A 25,173-nucleotide genomic window follows, 5' to 3' on the forward strand; every position below is an offset into this window, starting at 1 on the left:
TGCTGTATTTTTAAATGCAACATAACTGGATAAACTGGCTAAAGAGGTTAAAAGTATTGGGAGATAGCAAACTAAGTGTTTAATGCCATTTCTGCATCAGCCTTCACTAGGAAGGTTGGCTTAGATGATGCAACTATAGCATATTAAATGTAATTTCTCTTTGTCCTGAGGTTATAAAAGCATCATGTCCTAAATCTGGGCTCCAGCAGAGCTTTGCCACTGGCTCTCATGTCATCCTTACAAATAAGCTGGAAAATAAGGTCCAGGTGTAATCCCCAGTGGGATTTTTGGTTAGTGCTTGCAGAGCACTCATCTAGAACACAAGCAAGCCAAGGGACCCGTCATGAAAAGCTGTGAAGGGAGCTGCCATCAGTCAGTGCTTGCACAGAAGCAGGAGTACACCCTGCACACTCACAGTGAAAAGCTGCTTCAGAGCCCACAGTGCCCTGGGGAACTGAGCTGCAAACATCACAGGGGTGCTGCAGCTCAGCCAAGGACGGGCTCCAGCCCTAAGGAAAACCATCAGCACACACAGACCTGAGACACACCCAGCCATGGGCAATGGTGCCTGGTAAAAGTTGTGCTCTTGGCAGGAAGGCAAACCTCCTCAAAGCTCCTTCTGAACTCTGCACACAGCAGGAAATAGTGCAAACCTCCCACTTGTGCTGCTGAGATCACAGGTGGCTTCACACCTTTTGCAATATAAATAGTCTGGACACAAAATTCCAGAACTCATTAGCCAGCTGCAGAACACCCAGAGGAGAGAGAGACTAAAAGGAAATGCTACCTTGAAGAGTAAATCAAAGTCACTGAAGTTATTTCACCTGGAGTCTCCAAAACAGACAGGCCACAGAAAAAGGATGTACAAGTACATAAAAAAAATATATACAGAGAGGAACCTCACATTCTGTGTCCATTGCAGATGAGTGCTAACGTGTTAATTGCAACATAGGAGGTGTAAGGACAAAAAGCTTCCAATAAACCATCAATTCCAGTAATGAGCTAAGCAGAGAGAGCAATGCAGCTGTTCCTATAGATGTGTGCATCAAGGAGTGTATTTATCCTGCCCTGGGACAAATGGCTGGACTGGCTGAGTTCTTGAGGCTCTTCCCAGCTCTACTTTGTAGAAGTGCACAATATTCTGCAACAACCTTGAGTATTTCAGTAACTTAATCTCTTCCCTTTACGGAAATTTGGTTTAAAATTGGCAAGAAAAGCAAATGCTTTTGATAGATCACGACTCCTGACAGGGAATATTTTGCTATGTATCAAGTGTCAAAATTACTATTCATAGAAGCTACTCAAAATTACTGTAGTTATTTTCATTATGCTTGAATTCTTACCAGCATTTCATCCTTGTGTAGGGCTTGGATAAAAATTAAACAAAAAAAAAAAATTCTAAAATTGGCTTTTTTATTAACAAAATAACACAGGCTTCCTGTTAACATATGTCAGCATTCCATTTAGTGTAGGAACCTAAATGTCCAGTATTTGCCACTTGAACAAAAATTGCTAATTAATCTGATGGCAAATCTAACTTCCCTACTAACTACTTTTTATGCAAATATCAACAATTCTTCTTAGTCTTTGCTATTTTATCCAGACTCTCTTCTTAAGAGTTTAGTAGATTTTAGAGCTATATAATTGATCACTGTATTTAAAATGCAATACAAATAAAACAATGAAATAACTTATCCTGGATTTTCTCATTTACAGAACACATAGAATCAACTTTTTATCAGCCCAGAATTGTTGCACAAACACAATGTGCAACTAAATTGTATAAAAAATTATCTTAATCTCCAACATTTTTGTCCATGCATCCACAAAACTGTCTGCAGAACTCTTGAGGAAAAAAACGTGGGTGTGTGGCTGCCTGAAGAGTTCTGCTCTTGCCACCTCTAAGTGGATTCACTTGTGAGACAAAACATTTTGCCTCTTCCTCAAGATGATCACCTTAACCTGCAGCAGCAACTTTGAAATTAAGCTAAGCTGGTTTTGAAGTTAAGTGAACTTCAAACACTTATTTTTCCTGATCAATAACATGTACATCACCTTCTGAGTTGTAATGAACTGGGCAAAATCTTAGTCACCCTTCTCTCCAACACTGTGCCACAGTAACAAGCCACTACTCCCTCGGTGGAATTACTCTGCTCATGATGGCATTAATTAGTCCGTGATAAGCCTCCAGAGCTGACTACACTAATTACACACAACCACCAGAGGAAAAGTTCACTTCCAGCTGGGAAAAACTGCCTTAGTCCTTGGATCCACAAGCAGTACCTGTTTCTACAGCTAAGGGTTTGATCCTAAGGAACCTTTTCTTCAAGGATGTAAAATCACCCTACAAATAATCCTCCGTGTTTTTATCCAGTTTAAATACTGAGATCTCCCAGCACATTGCCTCAGCTGCCCTGAATCCCCCAGCGTGGGATGGTGCCACAGGCACTATCATATTCATCTCAGAAATAAGAAATTATCTGAGGGAAAAGATCACTGCAGTAACATATTCAAGATGAGTCAGGAAGATAAATAGGAGGTCAAATCTCAGTCCTACTATCTCACCACTAACCTCTACTCTCCCTCTTTATGGAGATAAGAGTCTGAAGGTGTGATTAATAATACATGACTTTTTCATACATAAGGGAAACAGGATTTGCTAGTTAAGATGTAGCCTTTGTTCCAAGTGGCATACGCACATCACATCTGGTTTTATATGTCATGATAAAAACAGAAAGAAAAAAGGCACCAGTTCCCCACTGGAGCAGTGAGAGATGTGACATAGAAGAAATTACAACACTCTGAACAAAGCAAGAGTGCCCCTATGCACAGTGAATATGGAGACAGAGATGTATAAACAGGACTGAATTATTACAGCTGAAATGCCCAAGAGAAAGAACTCAAGGAGGAGAAAAGGCTGCTCTGCAATCTTGCCAAAGCACTCCTGGGACAGGCATTCCTGGTGCCAGCACTGCACACAACAGCCTCCCAACAGGGCACAAAGCTGCTGCACCACACACTGCCTGAGCCTTTAACATCTACCTTCCCTACACAGATTCCTCAAACTGCTAAACAGCTTCTGGCTATAAATCTTCAAATATCAATATCAAACAGCACTCCAAATAAAGAGGCTTTAAATCACTTTTCTTGTTTGCTGCTGCAGCAGCAAACACATTTGTTAAGATATATTTTTAAAAAAAAGTGTGTGCAGGTGTCTGTCAATATGGTACTTAAGGCTAAGTGCGTATGTATATAATTTAGTCAAAGCTATAATTTTCTATTGCTTTTGGGGCGTTATGTGCCATTTATGGCCTCAATAGCAGGATCTGAAATCTAGGAAAATTGTTTCTAAACTACAGACTCAGGCTTTAAGCCATGACCTCTCTCTAGATGCCACAAAAAGAAACATTCACAGTAACTGTATTACTTCAGGGAGAAATGGAAAAAAAATAGAAATGTCCATACTATGAAGTAGTGGGGGGTTAGCTGTATTAACCACACTCTGTGTGTAAAACCCCTTCCATCTCACAAGGAGGAGCACATCCCACAGACATCTCCCCACAGCACCAGCCTGTGCCTCTGACTGCTGAGAGCCAGCTCCCTACCTGCCACTGTCTGCACCATCTACTCTTCTTGCTTTGTACAAGAAGTGTGTGCTCCCTTGTCTCTCAAGTATGTGTCACTTATGGTTTTCTTTTCAAAGAAAAGCATTCCCTTTAAAGAAGTACTCTGGTTTAGCTGAGAAGTGGAAGACCATGCATGAAAATGTGATCTTTGAAAGCTTTAGCAGATCTTTGCTTATTACATTTTGACAGTAAGTATCTACAAACGACTGCTTGTGTTGAGGTGCTAAGAGCACCTGAACAGTGAGGTGACTTGGTGGAAGAGAAGCCAGCAGCAGGTCCCCTGCCCACACATACCCGGTCAGTCTTGCCCTCGGTCTGGACGCTGGTACGGCTGCGGGCATCGTGCTCGTCCTCCAGGTCAGACACATCCTCCAGCTCCTCGGGCGTCTGGGGAAAGGAGCACAGGGTTACTATTATGTGGGGAGAACTGGGTTATGGTGTGTGGGGAGCACGGGGTTATTACCCTGTGTGCCCCTGGGGAAGCTGGGTGCTCATTCACACACACGGGACTGGGTGTGAGAGCAGCTCTGACCAACACCAACCAGCCCTTACTCATCTCTGGGTTTAAACTGCTGCTGCTAACAAAGGTATCTAAAGAGAAACCTTTACATGACAAGAATGGATTGTCCATGTGTCATTTATCACTTCCATTAAGCAACACAAGTTCCTGCACTACCAGAAAAAATAAGTGTCCTTAATTTATTGTCCTTATTTTTATGCATGGCATTATTTCATATGCCATTGTCTGCTCCTTCTAGTCACATTAACTGCCAGTTGATTCTGTGATTCTGTTTCCTTTATGGCAAGAAATTTTCTATACAATCCAGGTCTTCAGATTTATTTACTGCCTTCCTTTTACCAAAATATTATCAAAAGAAAAGGGGTTTCACGCAGAAGCTCTGAATTTTACCATAAATAACGTAGCAAAAAACAACCATGAACATGACTTTATAAAGAACACTAAATAAAGCATTAAAAGCAGGTTTCTTTCTAAACAGTGCACAATGAAGCATACAAGGTTTTTGGGATTACAAATCACTTAAAATTAATATTGGTTCTGTCAATGCAATAGGGCAATCAAGAAATTTTCCTTTATCGAGTAAATTCACATTTTTAAGAAGCAGAAATATACAGAACCAAGCTCTACAAAGCTCGTGATAGATCTACCACCACCTTGACATCTAGAGTTCCAATTAGAGGGAAATCCTGATGTTCTGAGTCCCCAAAAGCCTGACATTCCAAAAGAAACATGACAAGACCAGGACTATCAGATAATCTTAGTAGAAGACTAGCAGAAAGAAACCCAGCCATTACTTTCACCCAATTTTCAATCAAGTCAAGGTTAATGTTTTTAATCCAGCACTGCTGTGTATTCTCACCTTCATGTTTTTACTCTCAAGGCATATACAAAGAATATCTGTTGAGAGGGACACTGCAGGGCTGTCTAAGTTTCTTTCTGGGTCCCTGGCACGGTAATGGCCCTGCAATAAACTGAATTAATCCACCTGCATGCATTTGTGTCCTTTGGGACAGAACCTCTGTGGTCAGAGGGTGGGACATAAACCAGAGTCCAACAGTAGCCTTGAAACAAGGCTCCAACAGCACTGCACTGCTTCAGCAGCACACAGACAATTTCACTCACTGAAGAAAATCATCATTTCTAGGAGATAACACCGTAAGAAATAACTCAATGTTGGTGCACAAACTGGCAGAAATAGAACGCTGGGGGTGATAAATACACCTGAACTTCCTCCAGAAAACAGGCAATCAATTTCTGGGACAAAGATAAGCCCAATGCTACACTGCCCAAACAGGGGAAAGGAACATCTTCTCAGGCAAACACTAACACTGGGATGAAGTCTGTTTTAATATTGGAATCAGACCTAGTAAGAATTCCACAGCAGTCAAAGGCTGTTACTACACAAAATTTGTTGGGAAAAGCTGAAGTATGAAAGCAAAATGAAATTTTGGTGGTGGTGGATATCCCTGCAATTAAAAAAAAAAATCACAAACTCACTTTAATTGAAACATTTAGGGACACTCTTATGAGAGGACCAATAACATAAAGGATATTAAAACAGAGTAACTTCAGCTTCTCAGGACTACACTGACTCCCTCAGGCAGGTAAGAGCCTTGATAAAGTTTAAAAGAAAAATTATTTCTTTTTCCTGTAAAGTTAAATTATACTTGGGTTATTAATACAATTTTAAAAACCACATTGCAATTCTTGAGTTTCCATAAAATTAGTTCGGAATTTTTTCTCCCAGTGATCATAAAGCTGGATTCATGGCAGCAAAGCACCATTTCTCCCCAGGTGAAGAGGTACTTGAGAATTCCACACTTCCAATATAGGGTTTCTTTCTTCAATGAAACAAAGAATTCAAAATGCTGGGACAGGGCAGAATGGTTAATAACTTTAAGTCAGTCACATTATGCATAGATGAATTTTAGGTAATGTGTTTAAGAGTGTTATACCATTATTATCCCACGACAAACTGTATATATTTACAAAATGGTTATTTTAGGGCCATCAAGAGAATTTTGTAGAATTCCACTGATACTGTTTTTCTGTAAAGGGAGGCTATGTAAACATTACCAGCCTCAACATGGAAACATCAGCAAAGAGGTCAGCAAAAGGACAGCAGGATAAGACACCTCCCAACGGCAGTCTCAGGTAACCTTTCCAAAGATGAAATCATCATTTTATTTATCTGATCTGATACTTTACAAAGTGCAAAGTGTAGAGCAGAGATCTCCCAGCTGCACTGGCACAGGGATTCCCCCTCCACAGTGCTGACTCAGGCTCTCAGTGCTGCTCACCTGAACCTCTTGTGGGTCAAATGCTGTCAGAAACCAAAGCCCACATCTGCCACGTTTGGAATTGTTGGCAGCACAGAATTCAGAAAAACAAAACAAACCTTTCCACTATTTATTAAACCCCTGAGACACACCAGTACCTGCTCGTATGAATATTCCACGTGCCAACACATGGCAATGGAAAAGGAATGTTTGAAGACTGCAGGTTTACACTGGTACAAACATGAGGGCTTGCAGCACAAACCAGCGTGCTGGCATCAGTGAACACAAACTGTGCACAGGGAGAACAGCACAGCTGGAGGCCTGCAGTGAGAAGCACGGAGGGAAGCTCCAAGTGTTGTTTTAGACTCCTAACAGGCATCTTATCAACTGCAAGTGACAGAAGAGGGAGAGAACTGAGTGCTGTAGTCAGTGACACAACGAATACAAAACATAAATGGCAAATTCACTGTGAGACACACAAAGTATGGAATTTCCAGTACATGTAAGAAGAATGCTGAGGGATAAAATGAAGCACCAGACTCCAGTCAGCAACAACCTACAGACTTGTGTAAGCTGGTGGCAAACGGACTGTACAAACAAATCTGAACAGAAAGAAAATCAGGTTTCCAGCAGCCACAGGAGGAGAACCCTTCAATAGTCTCCTGCAGAGGTGCTGGAGGAGGGGAGAATTCATCCCAAGATGAAGCCTGAGCAGCCTGCACTCCAAACAGGGGGATGGAACAGCTGGCAGTAAGAATGAGGCACGAGGGCACACGGGACACCTGGCCCAGCTCAGGGCTGCAGGAGATTCCTGGCCTTTGTGCAAAGCCTCTGCTGATCCTGACAAAAACTCATTCACGTGTATTCCTACACATCCATTCTGGGCTGTAATTCCATTACTGTGGCTGACAAGCTACACAAGTAGCATGTACTCCTTTTCACGTTCCAATGATTGTAATAAATCTGCATTCTCAGTGGGTTTGCTCCTGAAGACTCAGGCTGAGGACTCAAAGTCGTGTTTATAGCAAAGTCTAATATTGATGGATTTGACACCTTGCTGGTACTCAACTCCAAGCCACAACAGCAAGTCATTACTATTGCACCCAGGTGATTTCAGGATATGAATTACCTTTTCATCTATGTAATGAAAACCACTCTCTGATGACAAACCTTTTAATTTGCTTTTCTACAAGGATTTTAAAGAGAAAAATTAATAAAACCGAGGTCTCGCCTTAGTCTTTAGATCTCTACCAGTTTTTCTAAACTGGTTGCAAATGGGCTTTTTGGTTTATCTGTTTTTTTAATCCAAGCTTTGTAGAACAATTTATTTGACTAAGTTTCACAGCATCTTCTCCAACACAAAGTTTTTCATGCAAACCCTACTCCAAAAGAGATTATCCAAAGACCTTTATCTCTATCGTTTGCTTGTAAAGGTCACATATAACCCATGGAACCATCAATCCTGCCAATAAAGGGTCTCAGCTGCTAGAACATAATGCAGAGCCAGGTCCAAAATCTCAAGATACACAATGTAAATGGACAAACAGGCACCGTGGTGTGAAAGGAAGCTATCTCCCCTTATCTAACATTCAATTAAATGCTGACCTTCACACTGTCATCATATGCTCTTATCTTGGTTTCCACAGCCCCATCAGCCATTCTTTTTCACAGATCAATACTAAAATGCAGAGCAGACTAACACCTGAACAGGAGCTAAGCTGATGAGTGATGTCTCTATTTTACCAGTGCAAACGCAGTTATTTGTGCTATGTAAATCCCACAGCACAGCAGCAATGCCTGCATGCACTCCAGGAGGATCACACTTTGTCTATTATGTCCTTCAGTGAGCACACAATGGCTTTGCAGAGATTATCTGTTCTACTGTGGACATTCTGAACATTTCATCCTGTCAGGCTGCACGTCACTCAGTGTAACAAACCATGCTACGTGTGTCACAAATGCAAAACTATCCTGCTCTGCAAATATTTACCTACCCAGTGATATTCCTGTGTATTAGTCACAACACCACCATTATCTCACACTTCATTCTGCCAGATGACACCCTGCCAGAGCAAGAGTTTTGATGCACAAGAAAGAGAAGAAGAAACTGCAAGTATTGTTTATCTTTTCTGACTAGCTGAGTAAGAGCCTCACATAATTGTTGCTATCTAGTCATTTAAAGTACTTATCATGTTTTTGCTAAAAGCAGTTGAATGCTGAGAACAATAAACCCCACATCACAAAAGTCAAATTAAAACACTGTGTTCTTAATCTGTCAATATTGTGACATCTCAATACTATGGTAAATACCATCCCCTCTGTTAAAGACAATCACGTGTCTATTCTTGAAATCTGTTCTTGGCAGTTCCCTTAAAACAGTATCTTTAGCATACCACATTACTGGGGATATTGTTAACAAAAAACCAACAAATTATTAATTAAGCCAGAGAGCAGAATTCTGTCTTTGATAGCAGCATTGTCACCAAGCCCTAGCAAGAATTTGTCATCAAACAATAGCAAAATCATTATCCTGCCATAGTCCATTTTCAAATGTAGGTACTAAACATTTCTTGTTACTAACAGAGAAAATTCTGCACAATACTTCTTCAGATACTAAAGTTGTGATTCCCATGAAGATCAGTGAAAATATAAACTTTGGTGAAGAACAAAGAATTTAATTATGAGAGTAAGCGGTGACCTTTGACACTGAAAGATGAAACTATTTTCAATAATAAAAATAAATGTTATAGGATAAAGAGCAGATGTTTTAAAACTAAGAAATGCTGTGAACCCACAGAATGGGATAAAAGTTGCCTTGTTGTCTGGATGCTTGGAGGTTTTGTCTGCTCATTTCACAAGTCTTCTTACAACCCTCTGCTCCAGACTAAGACCAAGAAAGTTAAACTGGATCACCATGAGACACAGCAAGGCAGATCAATACCTGACTCCATGTGACAGCTCCTGGGCCTCCAGCTTTCACTGGGCACACACGAGGGGAACAGTCTGCTCCACCACCAGCCAGGACACAGGCAAGGTCTGAGCTGAGCAGCACAACTGAAAAGCCTCAAGTGAAAATTCTGGGTACTGCCCTCTGAAAATCCTTTTCAAGAAAAACTCTGAACTTAGCACAGTCAAGTCAATTGGCACTGAGAGTTTTAGCACCTGTTAAAATCACTGTTTTCTATCCTAAGGTACGTTTTTTGTGCTGGGAAATGCATGCTGGCCCTGTTTTCATTGCTTCCTCTTTCCTTTCCATGACATTACTTTGTGTGTATGCCACTCTCCCCTAATGCCTACAGCAATTCCAAGAGATTTACTCCTGGAAATACTGACCTAGCTATGATGCACAAAGCTCTGAACACATCTTTAAAAATTTGGGGGAAACTTGACAGCAGCCTGAAAATCCCATCCAGCAATGGCATTGCAGCCAAAAGGGTGGAAAGAGAGCAGGGTAAGATTTACAAACAAGGTAACAGTTTTATAAAACCAACAGCATGACCAGAAGAGAAGCTAAGATTTCAGGGGTGCAAATCCTTCACCAGGTTATCTGAAGATTACTCAGGAACCTGGAAGCTTTACTTCTTTCCAGTTATTTTATTTCAAGGAAGCATTTTTTTGGGTATAACTTCTAACAAAGAATTTCAAATCCCTAAGAACAAAACACAATCCAACATAGGTATTACAATCACACAACTCTGCTGAAACCCAAGCCCCTGCCTTGATTCCACAAGAACCATGACAACTGATACACAGCTTCATGCAAAGCACACTCTTTGCTTATGTTTATTAAGTAGGGAAAATCACCATATGGCTTAGAAGCTTCCATTTTAAACTCAAAAAACTAGTAATTAACAAGAATAGAACAGTAGGTTTTAATACAAGAGATTTGTTCTTCAGCAATCTAAAACGTAATCCCTGTTTCCTGTGCTGGCCTGACATACATTTGCTCCATCTAGTGGGAAGCTAATTAAGAGATTTCATTTATAATGGAAATACTTGTTAAGCTGTTTAAAAATGGATCGTGAAAAACTAATTAAGCCATTTTTTCTTTTGCTAGTAATCTTCATAAGGCAAATTATACATGGCCTTATATATGTTTGGAATAGATTCCTAAACATCACCTCAACAATTGAAAATAAGAAATTAGGCCTTGTTTTCTCTCTCTCAACTGTATGTATTGAAGATAAACTAAAGCACCTTGACTGTCAGCCTGGCTAACCTCAAAGGCAACCAGGGAGGTGCTCTGCACTCTGCCTCTGTGAAAATTTGTAAAGCTTCCCACTTTTAATAAAGGCCTGAGGAACAATGTGGCCAAGCACAGGCTGCTCCCCTCCCATGGGTGCCTGCAGTGCCATGGCCTGAGTGTCCCTGAGCAGCTCCCACGTGCTGTCACCAAGCTGGGCCATGACCCTTGGCAGTCGGGCTCAGAGGGCAGCACTGCCCGGGCTGTGCCCACCTGGCACCAGGAGGAGCACCCAGGGGTGTGTGTGAGGCCAGGGCTGTGCCCACCTGGCATCAGGAGGAGCACCCAGGGGTGTGTGTGAGGTCAGGGCTGTGCCCACCTGGCACCAGGAGGAGCAGCCAGGGGTGTGTGTAAGGCCAGGGCTGCAGGACAGCTGCAGCTCACACCTGGCACACCAGGCAGAACTGCCAGTGGGCTCTAGGGCTGCCATCCACATGGACTGATGGACTCTGCAGGAATGGGATCACAGGAGGCTTCTCAAAGTCACCCAGGGAAAATGCAAATGCTGGCACCTAGGAAGGCACAGGCTACAAACAAAACAGGCTGGGGCTGCCTGACTGTGGAGCAGACCAGCTCAAAAGGCCCTTGGGCTCTTGGTACAAAGAACACTAGGCAGGAGGCAGCAGTGTTCCCTGGCTGCAGCACACAGCATCCTGGGACGGAGTGAGGTGTGGCAAGAGAAATCCACTTCTGAGAACCAGACAGTGGGAATTACACGTTAAAACCACAAGACAGAGAGTCTGCCTTCCTGCAAAATCTCCCTTTCCAGAAGCCTCCATTTTTTGTTGAGGAGAGTATATCCCAAAGCCAAAACAAAACCATTGTTTCCAAGTAGATGAAATGCAGAAATAAACAGCTTTTGGAATATATCAATATATTAAAGGCAAAAAAGGTGCAGCGAGTATCTCAATTTGAATGTGTTAAAAACATTTCAGGGCTCAGAAAGGACAAGAGACAAAAAGAAACAATTCAGAATTCCACAAGAAATGTAGGTTTATCAGGTGAATAAAGCCTGAGCAATGGCAGCCCCCTCAGCAGAGATTTCTAACATGCCAAACCAATCTGTATCTGTTATGTGAATAATGCTAAATGATCACACTAAAAACAATCCCTTGGATAGATTAATGTATTCCTCAGCAAAAGGCTGCCAATGGTAAGTGCATTTCTCAAAGTGAAGCAGATGAAATTATTAACTACAACCTCAACATCTGCCTAAGCCTCTTCAGTCTCCACCGACCCTCTGTGTATGTGAGCTGCAAAAAGAACAGATCTTCTTTAGGAAAGACACAAAGAGTAAGCCTGTCCATCACAAACTCATGCCTCACTGAAAAATGCACACTGTAATGCACAGCCTGCTTCTCAAAGTACAGGTACCACTGCTGTCATCCCTCCCACACATTCCCACCCAGGACTTGACAATTGTTAAGCACAAATTTCTGCTTTAGCAGCTATTCCTCCCAGACACTCAGGCAATGGAAATAAAACCACCCTAGCCATGAATCCTGTGTCCATCCCTTTCATTCCTCTTTTAATTATCAAGAGGCTTCAGATGCCCAGAACTCACCTCCACCCACGCTCAGCCATTCAGTAACCAATAATGTCCAAGTGAATGCTCAGTGCCAGCTGACGTGGAACTAAGGAACCCATCAAGGCCATCTCTGCCTTCATGTCCCAAATCACTAATTGCATTCTGCTCTGGGAGGCTGAGAGCCTTCATTACCACAGAGGCTCTCCAAACAAAGTGGAATTAAATACACACAACCACCTCTCAAAGAATACTAGTTCAGGTCCAGCTTCTGGAAAAAAAAAGTTACATGATTTTCTTAGAATTTTGTAGATGCTAAAGTTCCTGTTTGTACACGAAATGAATTCTTCCATCTGGGAAGGTTTCATGACCAAGTTCTGTGAAAGGCAGTACAGAATATTCCCCCCTAAGACATCAAATGAGAAAGTTATTCAGATCAGTACTTTGCACATTTTTTCACAATATGCAGCTCTGACATCCTCTTCTGCCCAGTGAACAGCAGAGACTCAACACAACTCTCATGTGCTAACAGACAGAGAGAGAAATCTGGCACAAAGGCAAGCACAAGAGCCTCTAATATATATGAAAATTAGCCAAAATCCAATGTATGAAATTTAGTTTTCGTCATGTACAAACTGAGTTTTCCCCTGTAGTCAGAGTTTATTCTCTTTGTATGCATGATGAATATATAACACAGATTTTCCCCAGTCTTGTGCAACAACGTTTTATATCAATGAAAACAGCTTTTCCATCTCCCCTTCTCTCCCCTCTGGCTCTCTGTTCCCTGGGCTACTCAGGATTAACACCTTTGGTGTTTTTCTCATAGGTCACCATTTCCAATGCTCTGGTTATTGTAGCTACAATAAACCAGAGTGCACTTGCTTAAACAACTAGGGAATTTTGGATGTTCTCACTGCTCATTCTGGGACATGAACCCCCACTTCTTGTATTTTAACTATGGTACTTACAAAGCTGAATAACTGCAAGCAACTGTAACTCAGTAAAACCTTGCTTCATTGCATGGGCTGAAATCAGTCTTTCAGACATCTCCAGTATTATCTGACTTGAGCAGCAAGTGAACAGCAAGAACTAATAAATCTAAATACAAATTAACCACAAGCAGCCTAAATTTAATCAGTAACTGGCCCTGGCAGAAATATTTTTATCCCATGGCAATACATTTTAAAAAGTCTTTCTTACAACAACAGAACAGAATATGGGTACTTTTTTTTTTATGTGAAGAGAAAAACACATATGATAAATACTTGCTAGAAAAGGACCAGGAGTTACAGGGGAGCACAGGCTAAAGAGGATGCAGCAGCATCACACTCCTGAAAATAAAGGCAAGCAGACTGAAGGCACAAAGACAGCAAACCTAATGAAATATGCCCTCCCTTCAACTGAGAGCTGAGCCTCCACTGCAAGTACTGGATCAAGTGCTGGGCACTTCACTTCCAAAGGAAGGACACAGCTGGAGAACAGGATCCAACAAGCATCAGCATGGTGTGGAAAAAATCCAAAAGAAAGCCAAGCTTTAAGCGTGCAGGAAACAAGCAGAAGGAGATCATCCATCCTTGATGGAAGTGCTTTCAGGTGCCATAAGGAGATGTGTGGAGTGGATTTAATGAAGAACCTTTGAAAGGGAATGGAGTGGGATTGACTGGGATCAACTGCTTGACAGAGTTAGTTCAGTACCTTTAGAGTACATATTTGACTGCTGCATTTATCTTAGGTCAGAGAAAAATCAGAATTGATGTATTAGTTATCCTTTTCCAAAGAGACTGGCACCCTGTGGGGAGGTCAGTTTTCAGGCTTTATGGATTACAATTCCTACACTAACTTAGTATGAGGCATGAAAAGAAAATCTGCATATAAACAACACAGGACAAACTGTAAGGTAAAAGGAGAGAAAACAGAAAAAAAAAAGGAAGGGAAAGAAAAGAAATGAAGTGGATACAAAGAGACAGCACTGTGAGAGGCAGGACAATGCTCAGCTATGCCTGTGATGCAGCACCTCGAGCCCTCACAGAATACTACACTGCATCTCTGTGGTAAGCTATTTGTGTGGGGTGCTGAATGGTCCCTGACAAGAATTTTAATTGTTCTCCTTCCCTTCTCTTTGTACTGGAGGATGGTATTATTTGGGAATTAATACTGCTCAACCTTTTTTCTTCCCCAGGCAGTAGATAAATCTCAGAGCTCATCAACATACCCAAGAATAAACAAAAAGGAGCAGAAATGTATCACAGCCTAAACCCAAACTCTGCCAGGTAGGAGCTGCCAAAGCCCTGAGCTATCTGGCAGTCCCACAGGCTGAGCAGGACTGAACCATTCCATCTGTAAAGAGACACACTGCAGGCAGTACCTGCTGCTGAGCTTTCTGCAAGAGAAATACCAGGAGAAAAAGAAGCTTTTTACTGATGAACCAAACACAACCTAAAATTTTATCTCAGTTTTACTCTACCAGGTGAGAAACATGATAAAAGAGAAAAGAGTCCTGTGAGTTATAAATTCATATGTTCTACAAATGCATGGTGCAATTTAATAACCCAAACATGGGAACAAGACCAACAATACAGCAGCAACACTATCAGACAGGATGATCTTTTCATTCAGGAAAAAATAATTCCCTTTCTGCAGTTAAAGGACAAGCAGGGTGAGTCACCTGCTTTCTGACCTGTGAATTTCCTATAAACTGCACAAGCCCAGTCTGAGATGGAGGAAACTGGAAGATGCAAAGTTTAAGGCTGCATTAATGGAATGGAACCACCAAGTGGAAAGAAAAGCCTAAGTTTAGGCAGACACAATTTCAGGCTTCATCTCTCTTGGGGCCTGGCTCCATTTCAGCAGTAAGTGATTAACTGCAAACCCCAGCATTGGTAAATTAATTCACAATTTCCACTGATGTTGCTGTGCTTAAAATTTGGGTAAGTTCTGCTTCAGGCTCTGCTTACCAAGGTGACAAGCAGATGTTTTATTGGCTGCCCTCTGAGCAGCCAGACTGAGCTGCACACTCACACATTCAGGGCACTGGTGTGACCTCACACCACTTCAAGCACATAACCAGGTACTGCCACGGCTTTACCTTTGTTTGCTGTGCTCAGCATTCCCTCACTAAAACAGCAAACAATGATTCGTGTCTGTTCTTCATTTGAATGTTAATTCAGTGTCATGCTTGTTTCTTTACACACTTGGAATGCAGCTTTCCCAAAGCCACAGGCATTTCACAGTGTATCTGACACAGTCCCCCTGTGGGGCCAGCCAAGCCACGGCTGTCCTGCTCAGCTGGGATGTCACACAGGCTTCTCACTAGGGACGAGGGTCCAGTCCCCATTCTGAGAACACATCAGCAACTAACAGACAGCAGACATGTGCTGATGTGATCAGCACAAACCCCACACTGATCAGGAGACAGGCAAAAGGCAGGCAGGGCTGTGACTGATACAACATCCATAGGCAGAAGAACTATGGAGACCAGCCCCAGGTGGCTCAGACACTACTGTGGCCAAGCCAGTGAGCTGTGTCCATACAATAATGGGGACACTCTCTGTGTCCCTATAAAAATGAGGACACTACCCTGTGTGCCAGTGAGCTGTGTCCATACAATAATGGGGACACTCCCCTGTGTGCCAGTGAGCTGTGTCCATACAATAATGGGGACAGTCCCTGTGTGCCAGTGAGCTGTGTCCATACAATAATGGGGACAGTCCCTGTGTGCCAGTGAGCTGTGTCCATACAATAATGGGGACAGTCCCTGTGTGCCAGTGAGCTGTGTCCATACAATAATGGGGACAGTCTCTGTGTGCCAGTGAGCTGTGTCCATACAATAATGGGGACACTCTCTGTGTGCCAGTGAGCTGTGTCCATACAATAATGGGGACACTCCCCTGTGTGCCAGTGAGCTGTGTCCATACAATAATGGGGACAGTCCCCGTGTGCCAGTGAGCTGTGTCCATACAATAATGGGGACAGTCCCTGTGTGCCATTGAGCTGTGTCCATACAATAATGGGGACAGTCCCTGTGTGCCAGTGAGCTGTGTCCATACAATAATGGGGACAGTCCCTGTGTGCCAGTGAGCTGTGTCCATACAATAATGGGGACAGTCCCTGTGTGCCAGTGAGCTGTGTCCATACAATAATGGGGACAGTCCCTGTGTGCCAGTGAGCTGTGTCCATACAATAATGGGGACAGTCCCTGTGTGCTGGCCATGAGCCCATGGAGGAAGCCCAGCACACCTCAGAAGGGATGGGATTGCTGCTCTGGGTGCAGGGGCTGCCTGAGGCAGGGGTCAGGTGACAAAGGCACTGTCAGCTGTACCTTTGTGCATCCCCAGGCTGCCACAGCCTCACTCCAGAGCCTTTCCAGCAGCTCTTTATCCCTCACGTGGACATGCTCTGCTGCATCCTCACATGGAATTGTGACTCCTCCTGTGGGTGGATTTAACACTGCAGCAGATTCCAGGAGATTTCAAAGGCTAATCCCACTGGCCCATATGATCATTTCTTGTGTGCTATTTCATGCTGGACCATGTTCAGCAAAAAGGAAGGTTTCTACTTTCCAGAAGAATTATGTTTGACTTGCGAAATACTCAGATATTCTTCTATTTTCTATAGTTTTTTATGCAGACTACTTCATGAAGACCAGGATCACAAGGCACTCAGTAACAAACTGATTTTAAATCAATATTATTGCTGTAATTTCCTAGTAATTGAAGTACCTGGTATAGCAATTACCTTGGAAGGCCTGTTGCTGTTTGCTAGGCTACGCTGGAGGAATAGTGCATTAAAACAGCATTTCAACCCAATCCTTGTGCTAGAGCATGCACAGCACTCCTCTGCTGCTACACACTCCCCTTCAGAACTCATATACCCTGATTTTACTGATAATATAACAAAGGGACTCCTTTGTCTCTATTTTAATAACAGACTCTAAGTCCCAGGGTTTCTCAGGAAATTAGGTAGCACAGCTTTGTCAACCTCTACAGAATCTTTTCAGGTAAAAAGGACTCACAAATACCATCTTCCACTTGGCAGGCTCAGTGGAGGGCATTTTTTCTTCCCCAATTCTCCCAAGAATTTTTTCCAAGGTTTCTTTTTCTGTGAGTCAGTTTGCCTGTTATCACTATGTCTCCTTATGTCCACCTCCCTTCACCAACTGCATTCCAACCCTGAGCACACTTTCAAGGAAACAACCTGGTGTGATTCAAGCTGGCAAGCAATGCTAATTTAAAAAAAAACCAAAGCAAAAGGAAGGAAGCTGAAAAGCAAAAGCAGAACCTGAACTCAAATATACCCATGGAATGAATACTAAGGAATTCTAAAAACAGAAACCAAAAGAACTCAGGGAAGCAATAAAGAACCAATTAATCCCCAACCTTTTCCACTTTATCAGCAAGGACATGCACGGCAAGAGGACACTGTTACACCAATGACAAGGCAAAGAATGACACAGACCCAGCACTGCTCCCCTACTCTTGTGCCAGCAGAAGTCAGATCACAATCTAACACGTATCATTATCATTACTTTTTGAAGTCCAGTGACATTCTGACACATTTGTGATGCACCTCACTGCTTTTCTGCACCACACTGAAAAGATCCATCCTAGCAGATAAAGGTTCCACAGTGATAATGGCAAGTGAGAAATTCCACCAAAGCCATGGACCTCACAGATCACTGATGAGTGGTGAAGGAAACACAGCCAGATCTAGGCTGAGCAACAAAGATCTCTGAGGCAGAAGGGCACGGGCACTGACAGGGCTGACTGCAGCACCACAGGCCCAGCCTGAGCTCTGAGAGCTGCAGCCTCCATTCCCAGGCTTGCCTTGCTCACACTCCACTGAGCCATGTGGCAGGAGGCATATCTTCATAGAGGATCTATGATTTGTTACATTTTACTGTGCTTCCCAGTTTTGGTTCCAGTAATTCAGTCCTTCCCTTTTAACAGCATAATATTCATTCCATTTCTCTGGGAATATAATTTATATTAGACAGTAAGCACCAAATGGCAAGGAAGGAATACACATTGCTTTTTCTTGCTCCAAGAAAAAAAAAAACCCTCAGCAAAGATTTTAATGTTCCAGAAAAAATACTGTTATGTGCTTAAGTTTCCAATGAGCCACTAAACCAGAGCTATCAAATAACTCTGGAAGGTTCTGTCTTTCTGAAAGAGAAGGGTAATTTTGTTAACAATTAAAAGCATAATCATGTGTGACACTTGCAATGTAATTTAATCCCTACACTGGGAAGAACTGACATTTAAAGTAGTATGTAAGTCAAAACTGTTTATGCCCTCCATAAGCATATTGACTCCTGTGTGTGACCCAGTAATCCCAGCACTAGGAGATTTCCATGCTGCTGAGGAGCTCTTATTTCCCAGCCCTGCATGATGCCTATGGCTGTGTAGTTTGGGCAGAAGACAATCCAGATTTGCCAGGATGGATGACTGCACATGAATCTTACAGTGAGTGCAGTATGCAGTTAACAGCACCACTATGTCTGTATCAACATTTCTGAGATAATTAATTTTGTCTATATGTACCCATAAAGTTTTTTCTTTTTTTTCTTAAACAAAACACATGACAACATTCTTTCCATTAGCTGAAACCTAAGGCAAGCTAAAGAAAATTCCATTTTTAACTGGAAAAGATGGGTCATACATTGCTGTGCTGAATGTAGACAATGAGGCATGAACACAGCCAAGAATAACAGAAGTATTACAGCCTAGCAGCAGCGTGCAGTGTAGCAAGCAGCTTCCTTTTCTAAGTAAGCTTAACCCACATGGTTGCTTTGTTTGCCCCATCAACTCTCCATTACTGCTCTGACAGATAACACCAAAAAGCAAACAGTGAAGTCAGAGGTGTCTTGAGGGGCCCTGGGGAACACTCTGCTTTCTACAGCAGGCTGGAGCAGCTGATCTCCTGTGGTCCTTCCTCTGTGAGCCTCTGGGCACACTTCTCCTTCCCCTCACAGAGAACACAGTGAGACAAGTGACATGTGTAACAGTGAAAAGCAAGATGGGGTTCAAAAGATACTGCAGTATTCCTGCTTTATAAAGAAGGCTCCATTAACCATAGTATTTAGAGAGAACTGAAAACCAGCCAAGTTAAAGGAATTTAAAGCAATGGGGGGAAAAACAAACACGTGTTAACATAGAGGAACTGCAGGTTTGAACACAGCTCTATCCCAGTGGTGAGCTCCTGCTACTGCTCTCAGTACCCACTTCCATTTACTCTCTGGAGTCACCAGGGTGCTGCATGCCAGCTGCTGCTCTGCAGAGAACACATCTTCCCCATCAGACCTGCACACAACCCTGCCCTGACTACACGGAGTGCTTTCTCAGCAGCCTCTTCCAGCTGCAGTTAGAGAGCCTGCTCCTCCAGCACACACAAAAATAACACAAATAACACAGCAGCTCTCCATCCTGCTCCTCACAGGAGGGGCAGCTGCTTCTGACACTCCTCTAGCACTGCACGATCCTCTGCACTGAAATAACACAACACAGGCATGTGAAAGGACCACGTGGGAATTGCACATTGGAGGATAAAGGGAGCACTTATATTTCCAGTCACTGTTCATTTTGTATGTAGAGAGGAACCCAGAAACTAAAATCAGCAATCTCCCTGTAAAGCCTGAGCAAATGCCTGGAGCCTGGAATGGGGCAGCAGTCAGAAAGATGTACAAAGAACCAACAAGTTAAAATCTGTTAATCTCAAAATGCAGAAGAACACAAAAGCAGGTGATTTCTCTTGTCTTTTATTAAAAAAAAAATTAAAATCCACCATTTCCCAACTACCCTGTGGACGGACTCTACTTGAATGTTTAAGGAAAGGGGACCTGAAGAAGTGGAAGGAGGGGGGCCACCCATCCTTGAGTGAAATAATATTTTATCTGTGCTTTGGTTTTCACTCCTGTGCCCCAGATGTGAAGGGTAAGAATGTGATTTTTTCCTCTTCTGTCTCTCTCCACTCTACCTGAGATGTGAATATACTATCTGTTTTTAAAATCAATAAACTATCTGTATTTCTACTAACACATTTTTTTTTCCCCTTGTGGAAACACGTCAGCTTTTATGAAGAGGTGCTTGTTATGGCAATAGGGGCAACTCCAAACTAAAGCTATTTCTTAGGGTAACATCCTGCCCACATGTAAAGACAAATGGGTGCAACTTTCAAGGCAAAACACAAGAGGTGGGTATTATCTACAGACACACTACTGAGCAGCTTTTTGCTCTGTAAAGCAACCAAGTCAGCAACACTATCACACTGAGAAGCAGAAGTCATCTGATCTGCTGAAGAGACTGAAGGCTCTAAACTAATGAAACTGAGACCTTTGAGAGTTTGTTACATGGTGCATAAACATGACATAGAAGCAAATTGATATGTATACTGTTTGCCAGCAAAGAGGGGTTTGCTTTATTTATTTGGGAAGATGAATTCCCCCGATACTAAACAGAGATTAGCATGTTTTAAAATGTCAGTGTGTTACACTGACATGTATGCTGAGTGTGTCCCAAAACTGTTCAGTACAGAGCATTTTGATAAGGTATCTGCAAGGCAGAGTCATAATAATAATGACTGACTATGATGCTAATATTGATCTAAATTATAACGAGTATTTGTACATTATGAGAAGGCTTCCCAGGTACTCTGTAAAAAACACAGACATTTTTAGAAAGTATGTATGTAGGTGAATTAAGATATGAAAGATATCCCAGCCATGTGGGATAGTGCTTTAAGTTTTCCCATATGGTGCTTCCAGGCTGGTGATGGTGAGCTGAGATGTTAAAAGCCAAGCAATATGGCAGGGACAAGCAGCTGGCAGAAGCTTTTATTTGCAGGTATGCAGAGTTGATTGTGGCACTGAACACTTTTAACTCACCTCTGATTCGGGTTCTACAGCACAAACTAACCTTCTCCTTTTATGTGACTCAGGATAAAAACCTGGAAAAGGAAGAGGTGCCCCATGATCTTTAACAGACACCAGGCCTGCACTCTTTTTTGAAGCCATCACATGAATCCATTGTTTTGCAGTCACACTGCATCCAGATGTGTCAATCCCTGAAGCTGACAGGGAGTGAGGAAGGAAAGGTCCTGACCTGCTTAGGTAGAAACAACCAGAAAAAGTGCTGAGGGGTGCAGGACCAAGGGGCTACCTACTGCTGCAAAGGTTCTGCCTCTTGTGCAGTTGGTGTAGGACAGAAAAAGATGAAGAACAAGGTTTTTCTCAAACTTCTCCATATGAGTTTATAACGGATTAGCATCACTCCAGTGTTTCAGACCAACAACAATGAAGTTTAACAAGGCTGTATGAACTGTTCCTTGTCTGTCTGTTCCAGGAGGTCTCAAGGCCCTCTTAGAAAAACAACAGGACTGCAGTGAATGTCTGCCTTTCTCATATGTTTTCTTTAGCTTTTAAACAGAGGTTCAATTCATGTCTGTTATGGCTTGCATTGGACAGGATCTAACTCATTTGAATTCCAGCAGTAAAAACAGGCTGAAAACCCTGCATGTGTAGAATAATTCTGTCCTTAGTAAAAGCCATGGTAGAATTTAAACTAGATATTCATTAACTGAAAGGTTTTCACCACTTGCTACCTTCCTGTCCTAGAGGTCCATGTTTTAAAAATTCCTCTAACACTGCTGGGTGTAAGATAATGAATTCTGCTGTGATGTCTCTTACTGAGAGAAATCAAGTGTACTGAAGAACTCAAAAGCTCTGTTAAGGATGAATTCTTACATTTCTTTAAAACAGAATGAAAAACCACGCCAGATTTGCAACCAACAAAAGTAAAAAGGGAACCCATCCCAAGGGTATTATGAGAAAGCCAAAACATATGAAAAAGCATTTATGCTGTAGACTCCTGAATGTGTAACTGAACTGAGTTTGACTTTCCAAAGGAAATTACAATGCACAGTAAAAGACTGGTAGCTAGAGAAACACGAATATAAAGAACTGATTGGAGATGCAGGGAGGGTCTAGTTGAAATGAAAGTATCTAGGTAAGACAGGAAAGAAAAACTAATGCTTTGCTTCAGTTTGCAGGAGGAGCTGGGGGATGGTGCAGGGAAACCAAGGAACAACGTGCAAAACAAACTCAAAAAGCCTAACACCATAAATTCTTGAGGGAACCTATGGTCTCCATGCCAGAATCCTGAGAGAAACAGCACAGAGAATACCCATTCAGCAGAAAGGATTTTTAATGAATGCTTCTGTGTTAAGAACAGCAATTTCAATACACATTCTCCACTTCTCACAAAATCAGGGAGCACGGGTTCCTAACCACTGCTTCCATGAACATAAGAACAGTAAAAGTATTTTGCATAGAGTATATGAACTTTCTGCCCTCTCCTCTGTCCCTGTAAAACCTGAACAGCTGCTCACTGGTTTATCCTCCAAAAAGAACAAAGTATTCTGTGAAACTTTTCACTTGGTGACTTTGTTTCCACTGTTCTTGGTATAATTGTTAGGATGACTGATAGTGCTTCAGCTACCAGCAGTTATTATTCTTTTGAAGTAATTTCTTTCCACTGAGTCTATACCCTAATGGGATATTGCTAGCTGTTATTTCAGTTGTCTCATATTTTTCAACTAAAAAACCTTCATACAAAAGTTTTTTAAAAAGTTCTACCATTAATCTTAACATTCTGCAGCATTTAATATGTATTGTCTCAAAAACCATCAACCTATCTCCTTTGACTTTTCGATGTATTTCACATGGCAGAATTGCCATTAATTGTACTATCTATTTCTGCTACATCAGTATTCTATCCAGATAATGTACAAATGCTGCTGTGCAAGATCAAACCCACAAAATCTCTCAGACACAACAAAAATGGGATGCTTAGAATCAAAAAATGACTGAGAAATGTGGATACTCCCTGAATCAACCATCTAGTTATTCCAAATGGACAGCTACCACTGCATTAAGCAGTCCTTGCAATGAGAAGCATGTGAAGGGGAGCAGCCTCCTGATGCTCCAGAGGCATTTCTGTTACAGCTCAGCAGGACAGCACACCTGCCACTGTGGAGCTGCTCTCCAGAGGTACATTAGAACTTGCAGGACTGCAATGAATGTCTTATGCATATTAGGTTAAGCTTGGACATTGAAATGCACAGCTGAAAATTTGCATTAACAATAGTACTGGGCAGCATTTTACAGCTAGGAATTCTATTTTCAAAAACATCCTGTGTAATTACACGTTTGAAATGCTTCCTGAGAAACTGATCTGGAGAATTTCTGCTTTTACAGCCATGTTAAAAAACTGCCCCCTGTGAATGAGTGGCCTCAATTATTTTTTTGATCAACGAGTTCTTAGCCTGATTCAGCCTTGCAATCAATCCCCTGTAATCAGCAAGGTGCCATTCTCTGGCACAATCAGCACTTTGGCCACAGAACATTTCATTTCCTCACCTTGGCTGCTAGGCTAACTGTTTGTCTGAGTAACCACCAGATTTACTGAAGCTTCCAGGAAACTGGCATTGTCTGCAATGTATCTAACTAGGAATGCAAATACATTACACTCCTCAGTGCATTTCCCAATTCCCCAAAAATGCAGAACTCCAGAAAGAAATGCCCAGTCATGATCATGGAATTCAAGCCTAAGAGGACTGGACATACAGAAGACTCAGATCTCCCTGACAAACATAAGCAATTTAGTAATTTTAAAAGACCCAAGAGCCCCTGAGACAGGAAGGGAAAGGAGGGATGAGCATTGCAGGCACTAAATGAAGCTTACCTAGAAAAAAACCGAGATGTCCCAATGCAAACTTCCTGGTCTGTGCTCACTGACACAGGAACTGATCAGAGACCTAACAGAGCACCACCCACAGTCTGGTTTGTTTGGTCTGGACCTATATCCAGCTCACAGACTCCCACAGCTGTGGGATACATGCTGGATGTTTCAAGGCTTCTCTTCAGTATACAAACACCTTCCTAACTGACAAGTGCAATAAGGATAAGATATTTTAACCACTTTCCACATTGGATTCCTACTTTAATTCACACACTATAACATATTAAGACTAATGTTCTTCACATTAGAATGGTTTTGGTTGGAAGGCACCTTTAAAGGCCACCTTGTCCAACGTCCCTGCAATGAGCACATCAGTTTGTTCTGCAGCCCAGCCTGGAATGCTTCCAGGGGTGGGGCCTCTACCATCTCCCTGGGCAACCTGGGCCAGTGTTTCACCACTCACCTCCTAATAAACTTCTTCCTTAGATCGAGCTGAATCTCTCCTCTTCCATTGGAAACCATTACCCTTGCCCCACCACAGCAGGCCAAGTGAAAAGTCTGTTCTCATTTATGAGCCCCCTGTAAGTACCCAAGGGCTACAGCAGGGCGTCCACAGAGACAGCCCCAGCTGTCCCACCATTCATTGCTCCTGGGAGAGCTGCCCCACCCTCTGATCATTTCTGTGCCTCCTCGGGATCCACTCCAGCAGCTCCGTGTCCTTCTGTGCTGGGAGCCCAGCGCTGGAGGCAGCTCTGCAGGCGGGCTCTCACTGAAATGGAGCACAGGGGCAGACCCTCCTCCCATGACCTTCATGGGTTTGTGCTCACAAGAAAAGGAATCTGTTTCTTACCAGCTTCTCAACTGGAAAGTCAATGCAGAAGACAAAGTTCCTTTGAAAAATCTATCTATATTGTAACTAATGTTTAATCTTATTTTAAAACACAATTGCTGAAAACAGACATTGCAGCTCAGTTGTTTACCATTTTTATGAAGATACTTGGGGGAAATTCTGCAGCTGACAAAATTCTGCTTTGAATTTTAAAAATAAGCTGCTCTGATTCAGTTTCTGGACTTCAGGAAAAACTCAAGGGTGATCATAACTGTGTAAGACCAAAAGAAATCAGGTTAAGTCTTCTGGTGTAAGGCTGAGAGAACTTGGTATTATGGGATTATCAGAATCACCTGGAAATTCTCTCCTACATTCCACAGTGAAAGCTGAAGAACTACAAGAAGATTTGCTTTTGCAAG

General features: G+C 42.4%; 1 protein-coding gene across 3 annotated transcripts in view; it reads right to left on the reverse strand.

The window, feature by feature from the left end:
- CTNNA3 (catenin alpha 3) overlaps nucleotides 1-25,173 on the reverse strand; it is a 369,305-nt gene that overhangs the window by 43,501 nt on the left and 300,631 nt on the right. For 2 of the 3 annotated variants that reach the window (XM_014883316.2, XM_088168651.1), the window contains exon 14: nucleotides 3,921-4,013. The exons of the other annotated variant lie outside the window; for it this stretch is intronic. In XM_014883316.2, the coding sequence (XP_014738802.1) occupies nucleotides 3,921-4,013 (93 nt within the window). The remainder of the gene's footprint in view (nucleotides 1-3,920; nucleotides 4,014-25,173) is intronic. 3 annotated transcript variants of the gene reach the window in all.

The sequence above is a fragment of the Sturnus vulgaris genome, chromosome 8, assembly GCF_052056855.1.
Source record: "Sturnus vulgaris isolate bStuVul1 chromosome 8, bStuVul1.hap1, whole genome shotgun sequence".
NCBI classification, from domain to species: Eukaryota; Metazoa; Chordata; class Aves; order Passeriformes; family Sturnidae; genus Sturnus; species Sturnus vulgaris.